Genomic DNA, 26530 nt, shown 5'->3' with positions numbered 1-26530 from the left:
GGGGGGTGGTGGTGGTGTGATGAATTGGGAGATTGGGATTGACATGTATACACTGATGTGAATAAAATGGATGACTAATAAGAACCTGCTGTGTAAAAAAATAAAATTCAAAAATTAAAAAAAATAGAAAAAAGAAAATGTAGATTCACCATAAAAAAAAAGTTGCTACCTCAGAACCTAGTAGAAGAAACAGGTTCATTAACAAATAGATTGATATATTAAAGCTATACCAAATGTCTGGGAGCTTGGAAGAGGGAGTGATGAGTGATAACTGTGTGGTATGAAGGACATTTCACACAGAATATTTGCAGCATTTTCCTGGTGTCTATCTTGGGGAAGCAACTGTTTCATTCCTCTCTGAAACCTGATATCCAGGGAGGCACTTTCTGCTTTTGACTTACCCTTCGTAAGCTAAGGATATGCAGTACATGTTCGTTCATAGAGAAGGTTTGATAGACACAAAGTGTTGATTCTAAAAACCGGCTCATGTTTTAAGGTTTGTTGCCAAATTGCCAGAAGCAGGGTCCAGCCTTATGGAGAACGTGGGATGTATTGGCTGCTGTGGACCCACAGTGACGGATTCACCTGACAACATGTAGATCAAATCCTGGGAAGATGGGAGCGTGAGCGCGTGCAAGCACCTTTTTAACACCGGTGCAAATTTCTGTGTGTGTGTGTGTGTGTGTGTGTGTGCATGTGTGTTACTTGCTACAGGAGGCTTTTATTAACTTTGCAATTTGGAAAACATCATATCATGAAAATTTAAACAGAAGATCTCAATGGAAGCAATTTAAAAACCATGCGAACTTGAAATTAAACAGGCAGTAAGGAAGGACAGAGGGTCAGAGCTGAGCAAAGAGTGAGTAAATCCTTTGATTTACCTCCCTCATCTCCACCAGAACTCTATTTACCGTTTTCCAAAGGTTATCTCTAATTCTAATTGCCTGTTTGCATCCTGTCCTTCTGAGAAATTGGAGCAGCAGATGCCCTTTTGGTGAACATAACATGCCTTCTGTGTAATCAGGTTGGCTGCTGTGCTGACACTGGGGCTCTGGAGCTAATTACAGATGTAGCACGGGCGGAGGGAGCAGACAGTTCAGAGCTGGCACTTGAATATTAATCAGTTTAATGAAAGCAGAACTCCAAAAGTTGTTACCTTTACAAACGGCACCCCCAATCCTCCTTAATTCCAAGAGCGAAGTTGTTCAGGATGTTCAAAAATGAGTCCCAGCCTATCCCATGTAGACTTGTGTAAAAAATAGTAATTAAATGTATCAGGGAAAGTTTAAGGATAACACACAGTCTCATAAGGCGGCGCATGGGTATCATTTCCAGCTCACATTCTCGATGCCCCCTTCTCAACACTGTAGCTTGTGGAAGAGCTAATCCTGGATGGGAAGTATCAGGTGGAGAGGCAGAAACCCAGCATCTCCTGTGCTACCAAAGGAAAGACCAGCAGCAGCAAGCGTCTGTGTTCACTAACAACAATCCTAAAACAAGGGACAGACGCGCCAACAAAGGCCTGAGCCTGTGCACAGAGAAGCGCTGCTGGGACAGTGGAGTGGACTTGGTTCCTTTCGCGACACTGGTTGAGAACTGTCCTCAGAGAGAAGAGTGGTCGCGATGCCATCCCCTCCTTGTATCCTTTATAACACATTTTCTAATACATTTTTGAGTTCATTGAAGACTCACAAGTGCCTCCCGTGAGCGAGCTTTGGTACCACCCATGGTCTTTACTAGTTTGATATGTCGTCTTTAATAAATGCTCTTGTCATCTTCACAAATCCCACTTTAAAGACCCTGCTCTATAGTCCATCATCTAAATAAGTAGAATGGCAATTAAAAGTCAAGGTGAGAGCCTTAAGTAAGAAAAACTCTGACCTCCTTACTGTAGGCAGCTCCTTTGCCCCTTTTCTGTTTCTTCATCCCTGTTTTCCTTAGACCTAGTCATAAAGATGAGATCATCAGGCAACATTTAACATAGCTCCTGGTTTCTGCTTTTCTAAATATACACAACACCTTACCTAACCTGTTGGTTCCTTTCCTGGATGAGAATGAGTAAGAATGAAGAATTAAGTAGTTAAAGAATGACTGACTCTCTACCCCTAGCTTCTTCCCCTTAGCAAATTTGTGGGTGGACCCTGCGGGGGCAGGTAGACCCCGTGGGCAAGACGCGTCCCAAGGAAGATGGGGAGGAGTCAGCAGGCCTGCACACAGCGGAAAAATGATGAAGAATCTGACCTCCTGCCTTAATGATTAACTGAGATGGTTTCCCCTTTTTCCCTTTAAAAGCTGTCATGGCTGAGCAGAATCTTGGGAACTGGCCTCTGGACATGAGTCCACCACCTCCCCAGACTGCCGGCTTTTCTGAATAAAGTCCGTCCTTCTCTACCGAATCTTGCCTCTCGATTTATTGGCTGTTGAGTGGTCTTTTTCTTTTTCTTTTCTTTCTTCCTTCCTTCCTTCCTTCTTTTCTTTTTCTTTCTTTCTCTTCTTTCCTTCATTCCCCTTCCTCCCTCCCTTCCTCTCTCTCTCTCTTTCCTTCTTTCTGTCTTCTGCTTTTTTTGAGTGTTCCTCATCCTCCCAACACATTTTCTGCTGAAGGCCTTAGAACTAAAATCACAGTTCTATCACTAGTAAAACAAATGATGTGTTTTGAGCATTCACTTTTGAGTCAAGAGTTCAAGATCATGTTTCCTTCCCTTTAACAGTTTATGTTTCCCTGAGTCTAGAGATAACATCTCTAGAATGTGTTGTGACACAAATGTTTTTCATAAATGCAGAAGTTAGAGAAACATAAATAAAAAATTACTTTCTAATACAAATCAATCATCCCGATTACCTGGTTAAAAATTGAGAAAAGGAAAAGTCTTTATTAATGACTTCTCCAGGAAGAGGTGACATAACCCATCACAGCCATTTAGGGATACAGATTTTAAACAGCAGCTACCTCGTACTTAGCTAGTGTGTACTTATTAAAGAGTAATCATTCTGTTTTTCAATTTTTTTGACTCCAGAGAGCTAGAGTACACTGGGGAAACCATAACAGCTCATACTTTCAGAGCGCTGCATGGAGAGATCTGATATTGCACCTTTTTTCCAAACATTAGAGTAGACAAAACGCAGGATGTCAGTATTGATATGTCGATCTTTTACAGTGTATCTTGCCTCTATGGTTATAGACTGGATGACAGAAGTAAATACAGTAAAACCAAGCAAACTGCAGTTTTGAGGGTGACCAGCAATTGAAGTTATAGGTAAGTCTTTATATGGAATGGATTTGTTTTCACACCAGGAATTTTTTTTCCATTCCAGTACGTGTGCTGCTTATTAATGAATTCCAATCTATTAAACTTTAAGCATATAAAACTTTTCCCCCTTTACCTTCTGAATGAAAGCCTGTTGAATTTAATTCATATTGAACTCAGCTTCACAGTTAGAATGTTAACAGTATGGTGAAAAAATTCTAATGACGGATTTTTATTCCTCAATGCTACCTGCAGTTTACTTGACAATATATCACCCACCAACGCCAGAGTTTTCCTTTGACTCTGGAAGATCAGTGATGATAGTTGCTTGACTATGTTCTCCTCTTTCTCCTTCTTTGTAAAGAAGAGGTGATGCCACTTCAAGGAGCACAACTGAGGGAGTCAGATGCAAAATAACCACACTTTTAAATGTAGTTTAGTGAAAAAAATGCACCTGTGCATGAAGGGGTGATGAGGTTGTTTCTATTTTGATTTTTCTCGATTCAGTAGTTTTATTCTGCCCTAATTCCATGAGGGCAGAGCCTAAGGAGATTACATCCCAGTAAAAACCATGGTCAAAGGCTCTGCCCCTCCACCTCTCTCAGCAAAACAAAAGGAGAACAAAATAAATCATTGTCAAAGTATCACTAACAAATTTATATCTATATTGATCTATATATTATCTACCTACCTACAATCTATTTATCTACCTGTATCTCTCTCTATATGATATAACCATAATATGAGGGGTATATAAAATGACAAAATGTATTGCTCTAAGAAGTATGCAACACAAAAATAAATGTATAGTGAAATGTACTCTACATTGAGTATATTCTATATTTATCTGACTTACAGTAATTACCTTAATGCATATTTTTTGTTACATAAAAACAACAGCTAACAACCAAAGAAGAATGTGATATTGAGACTGAAGGGGCTCGGAATGAGCCTCCCCAAAATGTGCCACTTTGGCCTGTGGATTCTTTTGAGCTGAAGACAATCAAGGTCCAAAAGACTCAGGAAGAGCTTTTAACCTCTCACTTAACTGCCTAAAAGAATTTAGACAGGGGGCCTGGCTCAGACACAGAGATAACTTTATGTGAAAGACATCAGTGTGGCAGGGCAAACATTTAATTACCAAACATCTGCTCTTCTTATCGTCCTGTGACTTACCTTCCTCCCCTTGGAAGCCCCAGGCCCCTGTCCCTTCCCTTAGCTCAGGATGCCATATAAGCCTCCGTTGCCAGACTTGCCTTTGGCTCTCATGGGACTCCCGTATATATAACAAATTTTTTTTCTCCCGTTAATCTAATGTCAATTTAATTATTAGACCAGCCAAAGAAACTGGAAGGTTAGAAGGTAAATTTTACCTCACCAACAAGATCATATAAATAAACAGTTCATCATAATCAATAAGGCATTTGAAACCCTTAACTGGAAATTAATATTTGTGACATAAATCATAGAGAATTCTAATTAGTTATTGATTCTATTTTATTGTGTAAGTCAATACTGTCCTCCAACAAGTCTCTGGCAATGTTTTCAGAAATTTAATGCATTCTGGTATTTTTTTTTGGGTGCTTATGACATTATTTCTGAAGTTATCAGTCTAAATCTTAATGCTACCTTTGGAGAAAAGTTTTCTGTATGTTACCGTGAAAACCACAGTCTTTTATTTGCTGGGATTACAGACCGACACCTTGTCAGAACCCAAAGTTTTCAGTACAGTGGTTCCAACCCATTTCCAATTTATTTGTATTAACATCTCGCTTTCTTTTTGCTTAGAAATTTAACTGTTTTTATTCTCTTATTCAAATATTCCATAGTTTTAGTTTTCTTCTACTGAATATCAATATTTACATATATATGTTTATGTTTAAATAAAAACAACCTTGCGTTAAAAGCATATTTTCTAATTTTTCTAATCCCCGGAACAAGCAAGATTAGCTTTACAAGATCATGACTCGGGCGATTTTAGTGTGTGGGTACTGGCATTTGTGGACAGTAAAAACAGAATGGAAGCACGTCTTCTCTTTCTGACTCATGAAACCGTCAAAGCAGTTCCCCTCCTTTTCTCAATCCTCTAATCCTTGTGCCATTAAAGATTTTCTCATACAAATAAATAATACAAAAAGATAATAATGACCTATTAAATACAGGTAGTCAAGTTGGTGATAAGAGGGTTCATTTAAAATATAAAATGCAATTATCTTCTGTAAGTGACTAACGTGGTTCTGACTGCTTTTCCTTGCAGAATGTATCTTTTTTTTTTTTTTTTGTGGTACGCGGGCCTCCCTCTGTTGCGGCCTCTCCCGTTGCGGAGCACAGGCTCCGGACGCGCAGGCTCAGCGGCCATGGCTCACGGGCCCAGCCGCTCCGCGGCATGTGGGATCTTCCCGGACCGGGGCACGAACCTGTGTCCCCTGCATCGGCAGGCAGACTCGCAACCACTGCGCCACCAGGGAAGCCCCAGCTGTGTTTTTTTGGCCTTATTTTTCTTAGTTCCTGCTTCCTCCTGTCTTGGTCAGCTGTTAGTTTCTTGCAGCTGAATATTTTATCTGAAGGTTAAGTTTATGAATTTAGGACAAAAGGGAAAAAATAGGAAGAGAACCACAGAAACTGAGTTCTGCTGCTATTGATCAAATACCTGCTCTCTGTTCCTCTGATTCATCTGCTAAGCAGTCAGTCAACGCTTTATCATTAGGAAAAATACAGAAGCAACAATACTTACACTTGTCTCCTGCCCTGCACCCTCCCATGTGGTTTCTATGTCAAAGCTTTGGCTAAACCTTAAAACTATGAGTAGGTTCATGCAGCATTTCATCACAGAGCTGGAAGTCAGCCTCCTGAACTGATATTCAATCCTATTATGGCAACAAGATGCTAAGAAAGAAATCCTTTGTAAAACACAGCATGAAACAGACCCTGGTATTAGCTACTTTTAGCTTCTGATAATATGTTTTGTATAATGTTTTAGTCAAATTCCTGTGCCAAAGTGGGTCCTCAGCCCTTGGTGATTTTGGGGATAATTTTTACCATGAGTCTATGAAATGATACCTGTAGCAAAGCCACGGTAAATCTCAGAGCTCCCACTGTGGCCAGTGACAGCTGATAAATGGAAATGGAGGAAAAGCAAGCAATGCAAATACAAAGCAACTTGCATGGCTCGTGGTCCAACCGTAGGAAGCTAAAGGAGGTGCTTTACGGTTACTTGCCTTGCAAACTGTAGATTTCTCCAACGCTGCTCTGCCGAGTGATGTGGTGCCAGTATGCACTGCGGGGAAGAGATATTGATTTGGATAACGTCATTGGTTCAGTCAAGTTTGTCTGAAGCTAAAAGAAAAAGATAATGTGTGTTAGGCTTTATTTAAAATATTAAACTGAAATGTGTTCTTTTAAAAGTTCAGCGTTAAACGTGGGTGACATAGGATAGAATCTGTTACAGATTCCTGCATTACCTGCTGTTTCAAGATACCATTTTGTTTTTTGTGGAGGGGGGGAGGGTGCGTGGTGCGCCGTGTGGCTTTCAGGATCTTAGTTCCCCGACCAGGGATTGGAACTGGGGCCACTGAAATGAAAGCGCTGAATCCTAACCACTGGACTGCCGGGGAACTGCCAAGTTATCATTTTAAAAAAAGGAAGATCATGACTTAAAAACTATGAAATGAACACTTGTAAACAATTAATCTCACTCATTAATTAAGAAGGGAACAAAAAGATCGTAGAGTGATTCCAAGGAGAATTCAAAGGGCTTACAGCTGATCAGGAACGCTGGTAAATAGCCACAGCAATAATCAATTACATTCCATCAGACACGTTTATTTGCATTTCTATAAGCAAGAATTACCTGCATTATTGATACTATTGGCTTTCTACAATTTATTGAATTGTAAAATAACTCAAAAAATGGAGGTGCAAGCCCTTTCAGAAACAGATGCCCCCAAATGGTGCCAAACACAAGATACCATTTTTCACCCATTTCATTGTCTGTTGGGCTGCACCCCACAAGCCTACAAGCCCTGTGCTTGACCAGCTTCACGACGGAAGAAAGAGCCCGGAGCTGGCAACAGAGACATCAGTGGTTTAATGGATGGGGGAGCTTACATGTCTGAAGCAAGGTCCTGGAGTGACACCGTACCGTGGGCCGGTGCAAGGCAGGCAGGACGCGACAGGACATGGCGGCAGTCTTTGCTGGGAGAGGGGGATTGCCAGTTATATGGGCATTGATGTCAGGTGGACTCATCAGTTACCAGGGAAACCAGCGGAGGGCATGCACCTCCCCGCCCCTTTGATAAGAACAATCACCAGCTGGGACCTGGGGCGAGTACGCAGGAAGGTCAGTTGTATGCATAGGGTGTAGGTGAAGCAGGCCCTGGTCGGGCAGGGGATGGACAGAGAGCAAGAGAGCCGCCATCCTGAGTGGCCTGAACGTACAGCGTCTTACAGTTTTTCCTGACACCCGCTCCCACCCTCACCCAATGGCTCTTTCCTCAAATAGATCTTTTTCCTTGCTCCTGCAATAGCAGTTTGTACATATTAGAAAAAGTGTTTTCCCTGAGAAGTTCTGGGATAAAAGTGTGGTATATTTTCCTATTTGAAAGATAAACTGTAAGGTTAGCTGCAGAGATCCACACAACATCCCCTCAGGTGATGCTCAGACACATGATTAGTTCAAATAGAAGAATACTTTACGTTGCATTTTCAAGAAAGAAGTTCATTTTTACTGATTCACACTGTTTTTAAAAAACATCCAGAAATGGTTTTGTTTGGCCTTCGTGCACATTTCTCTGATGTAATCTGAGCAAACGTGCACTTTCTGACAGTGGGCCACCCTCTAATTAATAACATCTCACATTTCCCCTTTATTTAATTCCTGACTCTTGGCGAAACTGGGGGCTGTAAGGATCACGTTGGTCAGACCTGGCCTTAGAGTACCGTTTGTTCCCTGGGGTGGACGCTGCCCCAAGGGGCTCTCCCAACCCCCAAAAGTTCTCATATGTCTGCATCCAGTGGCGCTACCCTTCGAAGAAGGCGCTGTCCGGAGTGCCTGCTGTGATATAACAGGCCCTTTAAAGCCATATAAAACTAGGAGGCTTTTAAATGTTAACAGAAGGTCAAGCCATTGGGCTTGAACGTATTTATTGGATTTCACTTTTTTAGTAGCGAGAGGCATTTCCAGAACTGCTGTGTCTTGCCACAAAAGTGTCCTACTCGGTGTATTTAAAAGTCTGGCCCTGTTGAAGTTCTTTTTATTTTTTTAAAGATGCCTCCAAACGTAGCAACATTGCAGCCAATTTTTATATTTTCAAAATTTGCTATATTTCAAAGTTTTTCCTTTTTATTATGAAATAGGTGTACTAACACGCCCACATCCCGTGGTTGGTCGATAGGGAGCGTTGGAGAGCAGCTAAACTTCCGGGTGACAACAGGGCGGCGCCTTTCGGGATCTCTGGGATGTTTGTTAACCGCCCACACTTCCAGGTCCACCCCAGACCTAACCGCTGGAGAATCTCTGTGGGTGAGCTGTGCATGCTAAGAAGACACAAAATAGCCTCAGACACACTGACACCCAACAGCCACTACTGTAAGAATAGAGGCAAGCCTCATTTTATGAAATTGTCACGGGACAAAAGGGCTTGCACTTTTAAAGCCAATTTCTCATGTGAGGCGTAAATTTAATTGAACACATAAAATCTTTAGTTAGTGTCAGCAATGCCCATTAATAACATCAATTAATCCATAAAATGAATCTCATATTAATCGTACTTGTCTATTCTTTATTCTTTTTTTCTAAGATATTATCAATTTGTTTACTACTTATCACCCAATAGAGCATCAGTGGTAAATTCATCTTCCCCAAATTTGATAAAAGTGCTTCTCCTTCTATGTTTTTAAATTCTGGGAAACATGTTTCCTCCCAAATGGTCAGTCTTAGGTATCATGGAAACACAGTAAACACATTTTGTTTGCTGGAAACAAATAACTGGAAAACACTGGAGAATAATTTCCTCCATAAAATTTTTATCTGAATCACCCCATATTGTTTTTCCACTCCTCACTGTTTTCAAGTTCTCAGAGACCTTTAACCTTCTATTTCTTCATTCGTTCTTTAGTTTCTCTTTATTCTACTCCAATATTTAATTGAAGAAAGGTGGAACATTTTTATCTGAGAACTTGAATGTGAATATTCTCAGGATCCTTGCCACAGGTACAGATCTTGTCTGCTTCATTTTGGATGTTTAAGTCTTCTCCTAGACATTAGAGAATCCCTTCATCGTTCATGATTCAAAACTATATCTTGAGTACGGTTATGGACCAAATTTTGTCCACTCTAAATTCATGCTGAAACCCTAACCTTCATGTGAATGTATTTGGAAATAAGGCCTTTAAAGAGGTTAATTACAGCTAAACGAGGTCATAAGGGTGGGGCCCTAGTCCAATAGGACTGATGTCCTTCTAAAGAGGGGAAGAGATATACATCAACAGAGAAAAGGCCATGTGAGGACACAGCAAGGAGGCCATCTGCGAGCTAAGGATAGAGGCTTCCGGAGAAACCAACCCTGCTGGAACTTTGATCTTGGACTTCTCAACCTCCAGACCTGTGAGAAAATAAATATCTGTTGTTTAAGCCACTCGGTCTGTGGTATTTTGTTATGGCTGCCCTAACAAAACAATACAAGTGTTTTGTGCCATTGGCAATCTAGCAGATGATGTAGAATCGGCAATCTATCATCCGATTCATCCAGTAACTTTTAATTTTGTTATTAAGTTTAAGCAATGGCAATGACTTATAAATTAGCCTTTTTGATTGGCACAATGTCAAAGACAGTGTGGCAATATTTCAAGCCTTTTTTACTAGAGAATTTTGTTAACTTTAATTTTAAACTCTTCAAAAACTTCTCTTGGTAAGAGGGTTCAACAAAATGACATATAAAAATCACCCTTAATGTTCCATATTATAATCAATCATGCCAATTAAAAACATTAAGATAAAAATACTGTATAGTTTAAAATGGTGTAGTAATTTCTGAATTGAAAGCACAATACATCATTTTGACCTGGAGGATTTTTAGGATCATAAGAGTATGTATAACAAAACCACATAGGGCAATTTATATTTATATTGCAAATAAACATCTATATAACATATATAAAAGAGAAAGTGATACTGTGAGATCATTTCGAAGCAATTACTCTATTTTAAGAAATCAAACAAGATGGATACATGTCTTCAAAGTTCTTTTATTTCTTCTCAGTGAGGATCTGTCCTGATGATTCTTTCCGTTGCCTCAGTCAGTGAGAAAATCCTCAAGAAATGGTACAAAATTCTGCAGCCCATACTGCCAGAGCATCCTCAAGATTCAACCATGGACTCTTTCCTGCAGGCAACAGTCATATGCTTCTCACAAGATCAGTATTTGGAAAGGATGCTTCAGCTTAGATGCAAAAATCATCTAGATCTAGAAGCAGCTAATTTAGTTCTTGAGACCCTTGTCATAAATTTCTTGGCATTTTTGACTCTAAGTCTCTCTTGGTTTCATTCTTTTTGAAGCAGCAGTCAGTTCACTGGGATACAGAGCAACAAATCAAAAGTTGCTTATTAGCATCTGGAAAGAGTAGAAGTCACAGCTCACCAAGTCTGGAGAGTAGTTAAAACATCTCTGTTCTATGTGAGAGCTACAACTACACATCTCACAAAGCCCACAGCTCAAGAGGATGATTTTGGCCCAAAGTGTGCCCTATGGATATTCAGTTAATACCTTTATCTGAGCATCATACGGATAAGAGTTATACTGCCTTCCAGTGGATAAGAAAGGAAACCCCAAAGCAAAGAACCTTATATTTAGAAGACTCTTAAAGATATAAACAAGGGTTGGCAGCTTCTGCTGACTCCCATTTAGGCAATATGTAGATATACAGATGTCAACATCTGAGATGAGTGTACGATCTCAAAGAGGAGATCATTTCCTGCTGCAACCCGCTTCCCTCCCCTTCCCTAAACTTCAGAAAACTCTTTTGAAAACGTTTGGTTGAAAGGTAGTTGTTAGGAAAGAATTCTTCCTGGGCCACCCGTGGTTCTGCATTTCTTGTGACAACTTTTGTTCCTTACTATTATTTGCTTGTGCAGCAAACAGGCCTGGAAGAGAGTGTCTTTCTCCAGGGTGGAGGACATATTTGTTTCCTGACCAGGACAACACAGATACTGTCTTCTTCCAGGGCGAAGGCTGGGCAGGTTTGCTAGCAGCCACCTTATAAAATTAGGAGTTCCTATGAAACCAAGCAGGACCCTGTGGGGCCCTCCTGGGTACCAAAGCCTTTCCGCGTCTTGTTTGTAGGAAAAAGGCTTTCAGTCTCCTAGGCCTTCCCTGGGTTCCAAAGGGCGGATTCAAACAGTTACTAATTAGGCGAGTGAGGGAAGGCAGAAACAAAGTAAAGGCAGTCCAGAAACAATAGTGCAGCCATGGGGTAGGGTCCTGGCTCCTCCTCAAGTGATATACTTGACAATCTGATACATACCTTTGAGTTCTTCTCCAGGGAATAAGGCCCCCTCCCAGGTGGAGGATGGTAACTTCAGGCTGAGCTTTACGCACGTGGACTCCAGGCTGGTTGGAACCAGAGGCTGATTCCTGGCACATCATCCTGTTATCTCACCACCAACCAACCGGAGGAAGGTCACACACCCTGCAGCCCTCCCCTCGAAACTGTGCCCATAAAAACTCTTCTCAAAGAACCGTCCGGGCACTGGGGCTTTTTGAGCATGCGCTGCCCAGTTCCCCTTGTGTGGCATCGCAATACATCTTTCTCTGCTCCAATCTCCGATGTATCCACTTGTTGGGCCTCACCGTGCATTGGGCACATGAACTTGGGTTCAACACCACCTAAACCCAGGTTCCTCAGCTGCGACAATATGCAGCAGCCACCTGGGCTGCTCCACGTGGCTCCATGGGACTTGGGGAACAGGGGAACTGATGGGAACCTGGAATTCATGCTGCCGGCGGTGCCGTGAGTAATAAAGTCCTTCGTCTCTGATCCGGGAGTCTTGTGTCTTCTGCTGGCTTCCGTGACACTGTGGCAGGCAAGGGAGCTGGGGGTGGTATATCTTTCCTGCGTTTGCTAGTCTCTGGATTGTCCGTGCTCTTCCTACATCTTGAGTCTAAACTATCTTATTAAAATTCCCTCTACTGAACTACCTAGCATAGGCCCTATTTACTTACAGGCACCCTGACAAATACAAAGGACGATCTCATACCCCAATTTATTCAATATATCCACATTGAAAGGCTCTCAAGTTGTTTCTGCTCTTTTGATACTAAAACGAATAGATCCCAATATTAAAGCATTTTGAGAAACTGTAGAAAAAAACATTTAAGTCAGTATTCCATCCAAGGGAATTAGTTTAGTATGTACAAGTAGAATTATGATCATGGTTTCCCAAAGAGTCTCAATTCTCCTAATATTATTTGACATTTACATCTTTATTAAAAAAAAGCATCAAATTCTCTTGGAGCTTAAAAGGAATTTTGCCTGTTTTTGTAAGTCCTTTCACATCTCCAACTTATATACCTGGGTTTTAAAATTTATTTAAAGAATTTATATTTTTCAGTTTTTCTTATATTTTCTTATATTTTGCTTTTATCCTAATTAATTTCCACCTTCTGTCTGTCTTGTTTTCTTGGTCTTTTCAATCTTTCCAAGTTGAATATTTCCATTTCCATTTTTATTTGTTTATTAATGAAAGCATTTCCTTCCAAATGCCACTTTGTCCACATCACAATGGCTTGTAAGTAGAATAAAAATCATTCTTTTCTAAATTATATAATTGTGGTATTATTTCCTATTTTATATGGGAGATTGCTTGTGTACATTTTGTTGAGATATTGCTTTTTTGTGCATATTTTATTAATTTTCATTTAATAATGCACTGTGGTCAGATAATATGGCCTGAGTAGTTTCTATATATTGAAGTTTATTTTTTATTTTTATCTAATATATGACAATTTCTGTAAATGTTTCATAGGTACTTGAAAAGATGCACAATGAATGTAGAGTCTCTCTACACACACTATTCACTCAATTTCCTTCTCCATATATTCAAAAAAAACTGTAAATCTACTTTATCAAATATGAAGGAAAGCATTAATTTCAAATTACTAATTAACATGTTCCTGTCCATTTCCTCTTGTATATTTAAGTACTCTTATAAAATAGTACTTAATGAAACAGTACACATGAAAAGGGTATTTTATTTGACACACAAAGCTTCCTGACTGTTTTATGGTTCTTTAACTTATTTTCCCATTCTTTAGCTATAGTTTAAAACTCCACTTACAAAAGTTCTCCCCGTCCCAGGGTTCAGCCTAACCTCCGTCTTTTCACCTCCACTCTTCCACATAAATGGGTTAGTAATCTCCCCTTCTTTCTTGGCACATCTGGGCTTCTTTTCCAAGAAGTGGTGTTGTCCATCATCCATTCATTTCTCCTGTGTTTCATCTGCACTTGGTCTACTAGAAATTCCTAGGCATTTACCACATATAGATAATAATACCACTTCCCTATTTTCAGCCAAATTCAAATATTCTACACCTTTATCGTCTTTCGGTCATTTTTCCTGGCATTTGGCCCAGAGATCACTTATTGTATCTAGTCAAATCCTCATGAAATTTTTGGGAGATAGGAAAGGGATGAAATATCCCTCTTTAAAATGAGAGGAGGCTGAGGCTTAGAGGTATGACCTGACTTTTCTAAGGAAGTGGAAGCATGAGACTAGGACCGTGCTTCTGCTCTGTCCTGTGCTTTTTCTGAGCATCAAGAGATTCTGTTTAATGTCTTTCAAATCAAGTTTCATCACAAGTAATATTAGATACTGCATTATTTTTTGTGGAGGATTGAAGATGGCTTCAAATTCTTGGAAAGCCTGCATTCAGAAATAGGGCCTCTAGGTTCCAGACCTTTCAATCTGGGCTTCTGGACTGGTTGGTGACTGCTCTGATTAACAACATCTGGTAGATGTGACATTTTGTTTGTTTCGGCCATGCCCTTTGAGACCTTTATGGCAGTTTCTCCTTGTCTCCCTTGTTCTGAGTCACCATGTGAGTCACACTGCTCTGAGGCTGCCATGGTGTGAGGAAGCCCAAGCTCACTGTGTACACAGGCCATGTAATTCGATGTTTAGACTCTTTCTTAGAGAATCCAGCCATTTTCATCTTACAGATGGAAAATCAAAATCCAGAAAAAATTCAAGGATTTGCTCGAGGTAAAACCCTAACTCCAGAACCTCCAATAGAAAACAGTTTTCTTGACTTCTGAGAGCACTGCTCTTTAGACTCCAATGCTGATCTCTCCCGGGAAGATGAGCTTCCTCCCCACATATGACAACACGTGACAACACAGCCTTGTACTTTGACAGAACCTGTGCCGCCAAGAAGCATCAGGAAGGGCCTGACAACTGATATAATTTTTGTGAACATACAGGCTACCAGCACCTCTTCTCGCTTTTACCACAAACGTTATCCAGGTTATGCTACTGCCTTTTGCAATTTCCCTTTGCTGTTCTGGGACTCTGCTGGCCCTTGTGATAAACCTTAATGCTAATTTGTGTTCACCTACATAAAATTCATATGTATTAAAAAAAATGGTTAAAAAAATCAATTCTGGGGCTTCCCTGGTGGCGCAGTGGTTGCGCGTCCGCCTGCCGATGCAGGGGAACCGGGTTCGCGCCCCGGTCTGGGAGAATCCCACATGCCGCGGAGCGGCGGGGCCCGTGAGCCATGGCCGCTGAGCCTGCGCGCCCGGAGCCTGTGCTCCGCAACGGGAGAGGCCGCAGCAGAGTGAGGCCCGCATACCACAAAAAAAAAAAAAAAAAAAAAAAATCAATTCTGGGGAATTCCCTGGTGGTCCAGTGGTTAGGACTCGGCACTTTCACTGCTGAGGGCCCCGGTTCGATCCCTGGTTGGGGAACTAAGATCTCAGAAGCTGCGTGGTGCGGCCAAAAAAAAGAAAAAAAGTATTGAAAAAATAAAAAATAAAAAAATCAATTTTCCTTTTGCTCTGTCTCTCCTTAATTATTGCCTAGAATTTAAAAAATCATTTTAGCACTCAAGACACAAATCTATATAATTGGGAGAGGAAAAATTCAGCATTTATAGATTAGCATTTATGAGTCATTCTCTGTGGGCCTGGCCCTGTGCAAACTAGTTTCATAGGTTATCCCATTTAATATCCACATAAATTGTCAACACATATGCCATCTGAACTTTACAGACAAGGAAAATGAGGCTCAGAGGGGCCATGTAATTTGCTCATGCTGCCACAGCCAGTGGGTAATGTTTCTGAGGCTCGGAGCCCCTGATGTTCTTCCCTCTTTAGCACACTCACTGTAAAATAAATTATTGGAACCCTCTTATTCAAAGAGCAGGTAAGGTGAGAATTACACCAACGGGGTCTATTCCACTGGATCAAGGCCGGAATGCGAGTGCCTCTTTGCTAGTTCAAGACAGAACACCGCAATTTGTGCGGCAAAATCACGGGGTTAAGTCCACGGGCTTTGCTGTCAGCGACCTGTCAAATATCAACCCCACAGCTGCCTAGCCTTCTGACTTCAGGAAAGGTACTTAAACTTTTTTTTTAAGATTCAATTTTTCCTTACCTCTAAAATTAATATAATGTGCCTTAAGTGTTGTTTTAAATATTTTATAAGATGATGCTTTTAGAGTGAAAAGCACAATGCTTGCCATGCCTGAAGTGCTCAGTGAAGACAGCTGCACCTTTACTGCTGCTACTGCACAGAGAGGTGGCTGAGACCAGTGGCGTCCAAGTCTCCATGTGGTCAAGATGTGGAGATTTGTCCAAAATGAGCTATCAAAGGAATGACAAAGGAGGCAGAGGCATCTACTTGGATCTAAGTCTAAAAGCTTGATAGAAGTAAAAAAAAAAAACTCTAGTAATGTAAGTCAGGAATAGGTGGTCAGTATGGGCAGGTGGGAGGGGTGGAAGACAGAGGGGAGACAGGTGAGCAGAGTGCGTGTATGTTTGCACATACGTGTACTATCAGCTGGGAAGAGACAGACACAGCTTTTCTGTATGAAGAGAGTTAAAGAATGCCTCATACGGGTGGATGTGTCAACATGGGCCCTGGTTTGTCTGAGACAAGAGAAAAATGGGCCGGGAAACACACTGTAGGTAAGAAGCACTGCAAAAATACAGGTGGTCGGGAAATATGTTAATGTGACACGTATATCAGTGTAAGAAAAAACAGTGCTGCTTAATAAGGAAATGCTCAACACCAGTGCACTCCTGGTTGAGAACATTTAGTTTTACTTGTTCAGCTTGGAAAACAGCTCATGAAACTTGAAAACTGTATGGAAACAGAAGCCCAGGAGAGCCTTAGCCAGCCAAGCTTGGATTGGCACTGCTTGGATTTGTTCAAACAGTCCTCTGAAGTTGGAAGGTTTATGGACAATTGGCTTCTCACAGACTTGACTTAATTTTCAATAGGGGACACCTTACACTTAATCTTCCATTTTATTCAAGATAAATGGAAAAAAAAAAAAGAGAAGATACCTTGCTGAGTTTGTACCAGACTAACAAATAAAATGTAGTTCATATAGTCATGTAGTAGAAGTTGCTAGGTGACATTTAAAATTGGACTTTGTAGAATATTATTTTCATTAACTTGAAACAAAACGGATGTCATTATTATATATTTTAAACCATATATTGGCCAAAATACTTTCATAGAGTGTGAAAAAAGCTGGATTTTGGAATAACATCAGAAATTATTACAAACATCTACATAAATACTTTGAGTATGAAGTACAGGTATATTCTTACCTGTACTCAGTAATGATTTTAAGAATATATATTCTCTATCTATCAATCATTCATCTGTCTATCATCTGTAAGCAGATACATTTACAGAGACACCCTTTGAATATAAGGAACATGATGAATACATAGTAAAGCATTAAATTTCATAAAAAAATTTTTTCTGTCATTTGATTTTGAAATATATAAATATCTAGAGGCTATAATAAGGTTTATATAATTAATTTCCAATGTCTGCATATAATAAAATCTGGGATGAACTTTAGTGGTGGTTATGCAATTTTACCCATTTAAAATTAAAGGTTTTTCTTTGCCATTTTATAAATTAGCTAATAATTATTGACATTTTACTAAAGACCAGGTGGCATTCTAACACTCTGAAGTAGATATTATTGATCCTTCTTCCTCTTTTAAGAAGAGGTAGCTAAGGCACAGAGGAGGTAAGAGACTTGCAGGCGGTCACACAGCTCTGCTCGTCTTTCCCTAGAGTCTACCTGGTTACCCAGCGTGCCATGCCGCTTCCACGTAATGTGTATGCATTCACTGAATACATCCCAGAATGTGAACCATGTTCACATTCTTTGAAAGCATCCTTAATTATCTTCCCATGCAATGCTTACATCAATTTCTTAGATTTTAGTTTGACCACTATTGGCCTAAGTGTTTCCCTATTTTACAGCACTATGCCAAAGAGGAGTCAGTCTGATTCTTTGGGTTGTGTGTGAATATGTCATATATGTTTTTATGCTGAGTCATCTTGATTGACTTTTGACATCTGTTTTGGTTTTTTTTTTAAGGAAATTATTCTTGTAATTGCCAAGAGCAGATTGTATGACCCTCAATAAATAAGATTACCACAGTTTAAAAATAAAATTTTTTTGTAATTTCCTTACTATTGTTCCATTCTAGCAGTACAAATAAAAGAAACAAAATTGTATTTTTTGAACATAGAAGTTGAAATTTTTCGTGTTAGGCATTCATTTTCCTTATACATTATCAATTCTAATCAAGTTGATTAAATATTATACATAAATATTATATATTGATATAATGCTTTTTAAAATTATTAATTTATTTATTTTTGGCTGTGTTGGGTCTTCGTTTCTGTGCAAAGCTTTCTCTAGTTGTGGCAAGCTTGGGCCACTCTTCATCGCGGTGTGCGGGCCTCTCACTATCGCAGCCTCTCTTGTTGCGGAGCACAGGCTCCAGACGCGCAGGGTCAGTGGTTGTGGCTCACGGGCCTAGTTGCTCCGCGGCATGTGGGATCTTCCCAGACCAGGGCTCGAACCCGTGTCCCCTGCATTAGCAGGCAGATTCTCAACCACTGCGCCACCGGGGAAGAAGCCCCCGATATAATGCTTTTTTTGAAGTGACATCTAGAGTATCCACAACAAATTTTAAGGGAAAAAAACATGATCTAAATAAAATATTTACTATTACACTGTGTCTCAGCACCACGTATTAGAAAAATTACACATTGCCTTCTTGTCATTTCCATCTCATTTGTATATTTATTGCAGACAGAAATGTATATTTTCTTTGTTTTTGTGTGTTTGTTTAGAGACGAAATTTCCTTTAGTGTTCTGAAACATTAGGAACACAGGCCCACTTTAGTTATCAACTATAATAATTTGTTCTAATTGAGTGAGCTTGTGTTAGTTTAATCAGTGTCTGTCAATCAGTAAAAGAAAATTTCACAAAAATGCTAATGGCATTTCCCAGCAGGGAACCGGTCATTGTCAGTAATCATAAAGGCTCTTGTCTTTTGGTTAATAATTGATAATGTTGAGCAATAGAATCAAGAATAGAACTTTGAAGATGAATTCATTAACAGATATTCCTATATATTGGATATAAAATACCACTTGCAATCACAAATCACACATTTAAACTTCTCCTAGAATTTTGTAAACTTGTATGAGTATTCCTAGAAGAGAGACTGGAAAAAGTGTTAACATTTTCCTGTGTGTGGCTCACGAGATTATTATGTTTCCAAATTCTTCACCTTTTCAGTATGGGAAAACTAGTTTTGTTTGTTTGTTTGTTTTTTCCCCCATAGCTGATAGAGATTCCTGTAAAATGTGGGTATGAAGAATGCTGTCACTCAAAAGGAAGCCAAACTACCTAGGATACATCCCATTCTGGAAGCTTTCTTATTCCTTCAAAATTTATAAATGAGCACATAGTGCTCATGGCCTTGTTAGATATACTTGAAAGGAACTGAAAGATATAATTTAGCTACAGTTGGGAATAACAGTTTAGTGTCTTCAGAATACTTACAACAAGTATTACGGTATTTTATACACTCTAAGATGCCATCATTAGAAAGCCAATGTGATTTTATGTAGCACTACAAAAGAGCAGTGCTGCTAATTAAACTGTAACTCCCATCTGACTAGAGAGATGTTAAGCTGTGAAAAAGATGTGCATCTTGGAATTGAGGCAGTGGAATAGCATTTCCTCGTTCATGCAACTATTTAGACAAAAAATAATTTCATAGGCTGGTAGCAGTCAATACTTGGGTAAGATTTATGATCAAGTATAAATCTAGAAGGGCAAATACACTCATTTCGAGTCTCAGTCTAAGCTAGCTGTACATAAAGCCTGCTTTGTTCTCTCTCCCCCTCTCCTCTTCTCCTCTCCACTTTGCCCTCCCCAGAGACAGGGCGGCATTAGACCCACCTCCATGCCTACAGGGCAGGAGGTAGAGTCAAACAATGCTGCTTCCTCACCAGAAATTTCTTTTCATCTTACATTATAAAAGGAAATAAGATCATTTGTTTTTAAATGATTACTGTTCAAAAGGTTTATTGTTTTGGGAACAGTAAAAATTTTTTAGTTTGTTAAATGTGCGAGTTTAATTTTGTTTCTTATATTTCTAGTAACAAGGGCAAGTAAAATGACAAATCTTACAGAAAGAAAACAATTTGTTTTCTAGGGAAGAAGTTCTATGTGAGACTCTGCTATTTGTTTTTCTCCAACCACTAGAGCTTAGGAAAACCAAAGAACTGACAGCTTTGGACAGCAGTGCCTTCAACAAGTCTTGCCAGTGTTGTTTTTTAGGCATTAGATAGTGGGTTTGCTATCTTGCAGGTGTTTCAATAACACTGATGCTATTTGTCCTTAAATTGTGTACAGAGCTTTTCTGGTGACCAGGAGGCAAGAATTACTGGGAACAGGGGCATTCCAGACACTATGCTATTAAAGGACACACTAATTCTTGTTATGGGAGACTGTTCCCTTTTAAATCACTTACAATATTGCAAAGTTACTAACGACCCCCCCCAACTTCCTTTACTTATTTTTGATAAGATATCAGGAAAAATCTGTGTTTTAAAAATTACATTTATGTCGCCTCAGCTGCTCCTTCCCTGTGGACATTTCATAATACGTGTAAAGCTTAAAAACATAAAAAGCAAATTAATGTTTTTTTGTGTGTGTTTGTGTTGTGTGTGTATGTGTGTAGAGATCCATGGAAATCCAAAATTAAATTATTTCAGGTCTTGTTGAAGATGAAGTCAGCCTACACTCACCCTCAGGGGGCTAAGCCATGCTGGCATATTTGCAATGTGCTTTCTGATGAATGGCTGTTCACCAAGACAATGAAAACTTTCCTCGATAATGTTGCACATGCAAGGCAGAGCACCTATAAATGCTTTTGGCAATAGAATTTGAAGAACTTGGAGGGTTCTAAGAACATGAGCTCTATGAAATGGAAACAAATTCTAGAGGTGCCATTTGTTTAACTATCTAGCTTTAATAATTTCCTCAAATATTTGAATCTTAGTAATCTCAGAGTTCCAGTTTAAAATTTTTTATCGTGGCTTAATTCTCTCATGTACCCCCCTACAAAATTCTCTTTTAAAATAAGGCTAGTTTTGAGTTAGTAAGTAAAGAAAATATAGGACTACTTAAGATCACTCTCTGTTTTACTATCATGATCATTTTCCCTTTCTTATCTGGACTAAAGAGTGAGAAGCTGAAGCTTTACATCTGAATGGAAAAAGGAAGAGTGTCTTCTTGTACTGAAGAAATCATTCTCCATGGAGCTTTGACTGGGGACCTTCCAATAAGTTGATTATCCAAGAAATCAATCAGGCTCTACTGTCATGACAACATAAACATGACTAACTGGTGTTTTTAGTATAGTTGAATCAAAATTTTGTAATGGCATTTCTTAACCATCTGATTTAATTATTTACATTAATAAAGCATGGAAAACTTGACATTTCAAGGAGTAAAAGGAAAAAGATAAGCTTACTCAAAATTACAAAATTTTGATCCCACAAAATTCTGGGCCACTTGAGAGAAGGAACACTGTTGTCCTTTTCTTGTTTTCCCTACCACCCCGCAGCATTTTGAGCACTGAGTAATAAATGTATTATTTACAAACCTGTGAATAGAGTTAATAAATGGCCAACTTCTCCTTTAAAACTTCTTAATGGAGTCAGTTAATATTCATTCATTCTTTCATTATCTTTCTCACTGAAGGAAATGTAAGTACACACCTCTAACAGTCTTACCGATTTTGTGATTCTTTTTATCCAGTTCTCCACAGTGGAAATGAAGTGTTTTATGCACAATGCTTTTCTAGATATCAGATTCTTCAAACAAGAATAGAAACATTGCCTAACTCAGATTATAGAGATATATCAAAATATGTTTATTCATGTGTTCCCTAGGAAGGATGGTGATAAATGGGGCAAAACCAAGTTTTACATGCATATGATGTTAAAAGATATATTGAATTCTTTCTCTTATAGTTAAGAAATGGTTGTTGAGACATTATTTCTCATTCAAGTTTATCTATAAAGCCAGTAACACTCTGAAATCATCTCTTTTTTAAAGGATGAAAGTAAATACTTCAGTTGCCTGAACAACGATGTTTGGGGAATTCATTGCTTGTATAGCTTCTTGGTAATCTTTTTAATAACGTTAAAAATGTATAAACATTTTCTATCTAATCAATATTTATCTTCCACTGCTTGGTTTTAAAACTGGAAAGCCAATGAGCAGTGTTATCTTCTTATTTTGTAGTGAATATATAATAAACAAAATGCAACATTTTTATATCTTAGGTAGGTTTTCCTGTACTTTTCCAACTCGCAAGTTACACTATTGCCTAGTTTATGGCACAAACCTTTGTTTTATTTTGTATAAATCAATTAAGAGTTAGATAGAGGGTATTTAAATTCTATTCCAAACTTGTTGGAATTTCTTTTTTAAAAAGAGATTTGTGCATGTAGAGGAGGTCTTTTAAAAGAAAAAGAAAAGGTATCTGGGAGACCTGGAAATCTGTGCTTACAGCCCTAGAATTTGGGGCAGTTCTCAAGCTGTGGTAGCATGCCCTTGGAAAAGCATCATTAGTTCAACTTATTCTAAAGAATGGACTACCAATGGAGTAATTTAATTAGTATCAATATTATCCTTCAGAGAAAAGCATAGCTTTGCAATCGCTGTTGAAATTAAACCAAAGACTCCATTTATATGTATGCACCAAGTTGATGGAGTCTCTGATTTTGTGATTTTCAGAAACATTTGGTTTCTTTGTTAAGCCATACTGAGCCTGCTATTTAAACACCTGCCCCCTTTCCCTTCCACCTCTGAGCACCCAGATCTATGGTGTACCCAAATCCTGGCTTTCCACTGCCTGAGATCTTAGTAGGTGGACCTACCATCTCTAACTCCTTCACAGCAATTGCTTTGCTCCACTCCCCTGGACTTGCTTCTCAGTGGCACAGGATAAGATAAACATACAACCGCATCAAAAGCAAATGTAAATTAAATTTTGTTTTGCAAATGTTTTGGCACAAGATTGTTAGACATACTTGTAAAGGATTGGAAGACATTACGTAGCTATAGTTGGGAATAAAAATTTAGTGTCTTCACAAACATTGCAAGTCTTATAATTATTCAACATCACCATCATAATAATGAACCTTTCATAGTGCTTTCTGAGTGCCAGGTCTGTTCTTAGCACATTATATATGTTAATGCACAGATACCTCATTACAGCCAAATAAGTAGAACTCTTGTATCCCCATTTTACAGATACAGGAAAATGAGACATTTAGAAGTTAAATAACTTGCTCAAGATTATACAGACAGTGAGTGGTCGAACGGGGATGGGAACCCAGTACACTGAGTGCTCTCCTTACAGCAGACAATTACAGTTGCATGAAAGAGCTCTTGAAATTTCCTTTATGAAATACAATTTAAATGACTCACTTATGAGCAGTTTGTCCGTTCAGAACAACTAGAATTAAAGAACTACAGCTGGTGACTAATAGCAAGTGACATCACAGTTGTTCATTTTGGCTGAAAATTAACATCAGCAGATTGTAAATATGGGCTGATAATGAATGTTCAAGATTCTGAAATAATTTGAAGCTTGGTAGTTACATTTGTTTCACCCGATTTAAGCCACTAGAAAAATGTCATATTAATTAGATAATTGTTACAATAATTTAAATTTAACCCAAATCTTTCTAGAAGAGTAAATCATACCAACCTCCTATTGATGCTTCATCAATTAATCCCATAGTCTCATGTTAATAATCCTATTAATATTCAAGTTACACTTTCACCCCCACTGAAGGTGAAATGTAAGCCTGATTTGCACTTGCTGCCCTTAAGTATTAGGAAGGCTTTTTAAACCATACCTTAGATAGAGAAAAATGTGTATGTAGTATTGACAAAATCTGAAATGTATTAAAAATAATGTAAAATCATTTGCTAGACTATTTGTCTTCTTACATTTAAAAGATAATTTTATACTTCAAAATATTATGTATTTGAGGATTTTAAAAGTCAACACTAAAATAATACTAGATATAAAGCCCCATAGTCTTAAAATGGAATAGAATTATGAAAGTTCTTCTGGGAAGTGACCCACTTATTTCCCAAAGCTCCACTTGTCCTCTCATAGATGGAATCTAATGCATCCCTCTAAATTCTGAAGAAAGAGAATATTGACCTATTAAAATTATAGCCGATAATAATTCCATTGTTTGCTTTTCAAAGAAGTTAGTAGTAAAGCTTATACTTTTTTTTAGCTACTTGTAAAATTTGCTATTTCAGATTCTTTTTAAAATTATTTCTTAGCTTGACCCTGAAACTATAGCATAGTTCCACGACAGGATAACAGATAGCTGGTAAACAGTATAAGCTCCTTTTGCAAACATTTTAGTATCGGCTCTTAAACACAGACAAAAAGAGCTGGAAGTTTCAGAGAATCTAGGATAAATACAAAGACAAAAAGAAAAGTGTAATCCTTTCTGTAGAAACCTATTTTCCTCATTATTTTGGGTCCACATTTGCATCTCTGATTGTCCAACTACATGTGGAGAGATGCAGAGAGCACTGCTTCTTGTTTCACTCTCTGTGCACTCCACTCCTCTCTGGGTAACTGTGGTAACAGGTCATAGGTACATACACGAAGTGCATGGCTCCCTGTAGCAGCCACAAATAGCTTCTTTTGTCACATGCTGAAGAGGATATTAGAAAGATGAGGTTCAGTAACTGGGACAAGCTCTCGGGGCCGGGATGGGGTTGGACGCTGGGGCGCTGTCATGAAAGGACCCACATACACGCAATGTGCATCAGACCTCAGTGACATTCATTTCCAAGCCGTTAGGTTACCCAGGAAGGAGCCTTACCTTCTGCTCCATTTCTAGCATTAATCTTTCATGTTGCTCAGCTATGGCCAGTGTCGCAGAATGGACCTTCTGATAGATCATTTCTCCTTCCCTTGTTTGAAAAGTGAATAGTCCTTCTCCTGTGTCACACATTCTGTGAGAATAGAGATAGGGAAAAGAGATGGGTCTTCATGTGTTCAAGCGCGTAACAGTTCTCCATGTAAAAGATGCCCTCACCCTGTCATCCCCTCCACCTTGACTGAGTGAAGCAGATTCATCCTTGACCAAACCAACCAACGAACCAACCAACCAATGCATCTTTAAATGGTGCATGAGAATGAAACTAAGGGTGAAAATCCATGCACATCTGGATTTTTAAAGATGAAGTGTTCACAACAGTGTAAAGGAACAGACAAAAGTGATGTCAGTTATTACAGTGCATGTCTTACCAATATTTAAAGAATAAAAGCAAGTAGTTGTTCTCTTTAACAGCCTTCACTCTGATATCATAGCACTGTCTCCTATGACTTGATAGCTCTTGAAATGTTAAGAACTTAAGAAAAAATCTGCAGTTTTATACTCATGTAGTAGGAACCAAGGAGATTTTTCTAGTTTAAGGATTTGCATACATAGTTTGAAGCTTTTACTTAAACTGAGGAATCCTTACGTAAATCTCAGTATAGCCTAAGAAATAACATGGCAGAGAGGAGACTCCGTTTGTATGTGAGAACATCTGTCTGAACTTGGTCCCGCCACTTACCAGCAGTGTGACCTCAAGCAAGCTGACTAACTTGCCTGTACCTCCTTCGCACATCTCTAACAGGAAAAATAACAATACCCATCTCATCAGATCCTTACGACGATGAAGAGACTTGAGACAATATTTATAGTGTTACTTAGCAGATATTAAGTGCTCAAAAATGTTAGTTATCATTATTTTCATCATAGAGAAAGTATGGCACTAATCTCAATATCCACCATAGAGAAATGGTTGGCTTAAATATAATAGTTTTATCTGATGGACTATTATGCAACTGTTACTATGTCATTTCTGAGAGCATATAATAACATTAAAACTAATTTTTGGCCATGCCACAGGGCTTGCAGGATCTCAGTTCCCTGACCAGAGATTGAACCTGGACCACGGCAGTGAAAGCCTGGAATTCCCACCACTAGGCCACCAGGGAACTCCCTAAATTTCCTATAATGTAAATTCAAGAGGAAAAGAAAATCAGAATACAAATTCCTTTTCAATTATTTAACTATAATTACCTTTTACAACATAGTTTTTTATTGGACTAAAGCCAGTGACAATTTCTCAGGCAACAGGATTATGGTTAAGTTTTATTAATAAAGACATTCTAAAATAAAACATATTTTAAATGAATATTTAAAACCAGCTTTTAAAAATAATTGGAGGCCTTCAGAAAGACCCACTGAATATCAATATGATGTTCCCAATCAGAAACTGGACCTTAACGGGACTGCTGTGTTGTTGTTTTCGGGCTATAACACCAAAAGATTTGCACAAAATGCTCACGAGGCCAACCTCTGTCTTCCAGCACCAAAAAGATTTTAGATTCTACCTTATGATTCTCCAAGGAGTTTTAGTAGAAAAGAAGTGTCTCAAGAGGCTTCAGAAATTATAGAGGCTGTGACTGTCATCCCTCAGGGCTCCATAGAGCCAGCACTTAGCTTCTGTGAAAGAGATCTTAATAAAATTCACAAAGCGTGAAATGGAAAGTCTGAGGGAAAAACGAAGAGTTTTCACAAAGTGAAACAAATGAGCTTTCTTTGTTGATTCAGAGGGGTAAAGAA

At 38.9% G+C, this 26530-nt stretch overlaps 1 protein-coding gene across 1 annotated transcript in view; it reads right to left on the bottom strand.

Moving 5' to 3' along the window:
• DOK6 (docking protein 6) overlaps positions 1-26530 on the bottom strand; it is a 416007-nt gene that overhangs the window by 63329 nt on the left and 326148 nt on the right. The window contains exons 6-7 of the mRNA XM_024133945.3: positions 24734-24866; positions 6467-6584 (exon numbers count right to left, since the gene is read on the bottom strand). Coding sequence (XP_023989713.1) covers positions 6467-6584; positions 24734-24866 — 251 coding nt within the window. The remainder of the gene's footprint in view (positions 1-6466; positions 6585-24733; positions 24867-26530) is intronic.

The sequence above is a fragment of the Physeter macrocephalus genome, chromosome 19 (genome assembly GCF_002837175.3).
Source record: "Physeter macrocephalus isolate SW-GA chromosome 19, ASM283717v5, whole genome shotgun sequence".
NCBI classification, from domain to species: domain Eukaryota; kingdom Metazoa; phylum Chordata; class Mammalia; order Artiodactyla; family Physeteridae; genus Physeter; species Physeter macrocephalus.
The sequence above is the reverse complement of the archived record's forward strand: the minus strand, read 5'-3'. Positions and strand labels throughout refer to the sequence as shown.